The 2913-nt window shown below is 60.6% G+C and overlaps 3 protein-coding genes across 3 annotated transcripts; all 3 read right to left on the reverse strand.

Moving 5' to 3' along the window:
• Positions 1 to 409: 409 nt before the first annotated feature.
• LAESUDRAFT_577915 (uncharacterized protein) lies at positions 410 to 952 on the reverse strand. Its single transcript, XM_040903026.1, has one exon. The coding sequence runs from the start codon at positions 861 to 863 to the stop codon at positions 543 to 545; it is 321 nt and encodes a 106-aa protein (XP_040757775.1). The 5' UTR covers positions 864 to 952; the 3' UTR covers positions 410 to 542.
• Positions 905 to 1326, reverse strand: LAESUDRAFT_732682 (uncharacterized protein; the record flags this gene model as incomplete). The annotated part of the gene is made up of 2 exons (XM_040910284.1): positions 905 to 1010; positions 1168 to 1326. Coding segments are annotated over 2 exons (211 nt in total), but the record flags the coding sequence as incomplete, so codon positions are not given.
• A 34-nt stretch (positions 1327 to 1360) lies between these two features.
• Positions 1361 to 2281, reverse strand: LAESUDRAFT_577952 (uncharacterized protein). The gene is made up of 2 exons (XM_040903027.1): positions 2150 to 2281; positions 1361 to 1983 (listed from the first exon to the last, which is right to left on the reverse strand). Exon 2 carries the CDS (start codon positions 1911 to 1913, stop codon positions 1404 to 1406), a length of 510 nt encoding a protein of 169 aa, XP_040757777.1. The 5' UTR covers positions 1914 to 1983; positions 2150 to 2281; the 3' UTR covers positions 1361 to 1403.
• Between the last annotated feature and the right edge of the window lie 632 nt (positions 2282 to 2913).

A 2913-nucleotide genomic window follows, 5' to 3' on the forward strand; every position in this document is an offset into this window, starting at 1 on the left:
ATGCAAGCCTGCGCTTCCTTTGCATGGTAGCTTCGGGCCACCTCTTCACCGGTACACTTCCACGGTATCTGAGCTCTTTGTTCATTTTACACATGTCTAGGCCACTGCGAAGTTCTCTGGAATTCATCTCGCAATGTCCCAGCCCCAGCAGGGCCTTATCATGAGACTGACTCGGTGGATTCTTTCCATTACCTGGCTGCCTGGACACTCGCGAAGCCATCTCTATCTCACGTTGATCCTCATCAGCAGCCTGTGCTCATAACTGCATCTTCCATTTCATGCATGAGTCCAATCAAAGCAAGTCACCGGAGAAGGCTTCTGTGAGTCATTTCTAATGATGTACAATAGAATGGCATAATGAATTCGGGAGATTACCTGAGCCCTCACACGACCACTTCTCTCCACGACGACGGTCGCACACCTGATCAGACACGAAACAACGGGGATGTTGAAAGAATGCCCGAGGGAGCACTCGACTAGCCGAGGTCGAGAGTCTATGCCTCGCGTGCTCTTCGCAACATGCAAGTTTTGGAGAGGACCGTTTAAGACGTTCCCGCGAGCTGATTCTCAGCGGTCGCGCCAGCCATAGCCATGAGCTTCGCGCACGCGGAGATACGCGTGGGGAGCGGCAGAGCAGCACGTTCAGCCGGCACCCTCCTGAGACTAGGCATGCGCTGAGTCCTGCATCTATCGGTCCCGCGTTGACTTCTACGCAGAGTCATCTGCTCATCGGCTCCGTCGGGCTGGCTCCGCATGGTCTGGCATTGGCGTCGACTGCTTGAGAAGCAGACGTCCGAGCTCGTCGTGGATCTGTCTCGCAGGCAGGTGCATTGGAGCCGGTGCGTGGTGGTGGAGGATGGCATCAGCGTATCGCGTCCCCAGTTATTCACAAGCCAGCATCATGCACGTACCTCCTAAGCTCCAAGGCCTCTCTCCAGTTGAGGTAACGCGTTGTTATCTAGTGCACCGAACGCGTGATGACCGGCTGCCCGAAAATGCGAAACCCGACGCCGAACGTGGTCGACTTCACGAAGAGTGCTGATGATACAACCGCCATCGCAACCGTCAGCGACAGCACGACCGTCGCGAGGCGTCGGCGAGGCGCGTGCGAGAAGGGCGGCGTCGGCGACGGTGCACTGCAAACAGGTGAGCACGGCGGGATTGACCGTGACGCAAAGATGGAACGCACTTTGCGAAGCGTTCCCAAGTGTCGACGATGTCCGACAACGCACGCATCGCAGGACGCGCGGTCTGCCACATCGCCGTCTCGACGTGCGTCTCGGTCGCGTCGTGCTTCCCATCCGCGCGCGCGCCCTGAGCGACGTGTGATGTCTGCGCGTGAACACCAGTAGAGGGAGAGCGCGATGCAAGGGCAAATGCGGTGTGTGGCGGTGGAGACACGGTCAGACGAGGAGGATGCGACGATAGCACTTACAGGAGAGACGCCTTCCGCGTTTACATGACCCGCGGCCTACACTCCCTTTGCGCGTATGCGAACGCAGATAGCGCGCAGACCTCTGACGATAGACGAGCGCGGATGATACCCCACACGACGGCTTCACGACGATAGTTCCAAGCACAAAAAAGGCGGCAGAAGCAGGGCGTTGGATGAGTCTATGACGCGATACGGCGAGTATGCGAGAAAGAGATACACGACGGCAGAGAGCGTGCCGTGCGATGCGCGGAGAGACAGAACCAGTCCGGGTGAGGTAGGACAGTGAGCGATCATCCGCAAGAGGCGACGATGTTGAGCGGGCCAACACGGGCAGCGGGAGGTGGCACAGGCATCGAGGCTCATAGAGTTGCAGTAGATGGCGCACAGTGGGTGATGTGGGAGCGCAGACACAGGAAACGGCGAGGTAGAAGTGCACAGACGAGATGCATAGAGTGGGAGGGCCAAGCGCCGATATCATGCATTGGGCGCCCGTGCGCTAGAGGACGTCACTACAGAATAAAGGTCAGAGCAGTGCAGAGCGACGTGTACTGGGGACAGAAGGGACGAGGATAAGATGAAGACGAGACGGCCAATTGCATACAACAACGCAGCATCTCACTCACATCTGGCCTCCCCCCCGGCGCGCTCCCATTCCCGTCTCAGAATCTCCATCCACGCCATCACGAAATGCACGGTTCCAGCGGGAGCACGCACCTTTGTCCGACCGCGCCCCAATCCCAGCGTCGCCTCCTCGGGCTCATACACTCCTCGCGCATCCCGCTCGCCCGCGCGAGCACCGACTGGCGCAGCGGCGACGGCTGTCCGACCACCCCAGGCCGGGAACGTGATGGATCTGTCAGCGGCGGGCACGACCGCAGGTGGCGCAGGCGTGGACCCGATGTTGGACGTCACCCAGAGCTGGATGCTCCGGCTGTAGCACGTCCTCGCAGGCCAGCAGATCGCTGTGCAGGTGTATGGTCCAAGAGCATCAGAGTGAGGAGCATGCGTAGAGAACGGATGAGTGCGCACGCTGCAGGTCCAAGAGAGGGATGAATGTGGGCAGTGGGGCGCCCGGTGTTTCAAGGCTGATCAAGGGCGAACGGTGGCCGGTAGCGAAGGCCGTGCGTCGTGCGCCAGAGGGAGCGTCTGGGAAGGCCGTGTCTCTGCAGGTGCCAGTGAAGAACGCACGCGCGCCGACGGGGGCAGTGCGGTTGTCGTGCTCGCTGGAGGAGGACAGCCGGGCGCCATCGGAGGTGGCCCTGATGCGCGGTCGATCAAATCGCGATTTGTGTGATCACGAGTGCGCGTCCGCTCATCGCCCCAGCCATGCCGTTCTCCCCCTCTGCCCATCCTCGGCTCTCTTCCGAGTCACCGACGTCCTGCTGCCCGCCCACCGCACGCTCTCGCCCGCCATGCTCACGAACACGCGCCGTTCAGTGGCGCGCTCGCTCTCTCGCGTGCCTCGCAGCTTCACTCCG

The sequence above is a fragment of the Laetiporus sulphureus genome (assembly GCF_001632365.1).
Source record: "Laetiporus sulphureus 93-53 unplaced genomic scaffold LAESUscaffold_96, whole genome shotgun sequence".
Lineage (NCBI taxonomy): Eukaryota > Fungi > Basidiomycota > Agaricomycetes > Polyporales > Laetiporaceae > Laetiporus > Laetiporus sulphureus.

Coding starts and splice junctions, on each gene's coding strand:
- LAESUDRAFT_577952 (XM_040903027.1), bottom strand. CDS start 1,913: ATGATATCGGCGCTTGGCCCTCCCACTCTATGCATCTCGTCTGTGCAC.
- LAESUDRAFT_577915 (XM_040903026.1), bottom strand. CDS start 863: ATGCCATCCTCCACCACCACGCACCGGCTCCAATGCACCTGCCTGCGA.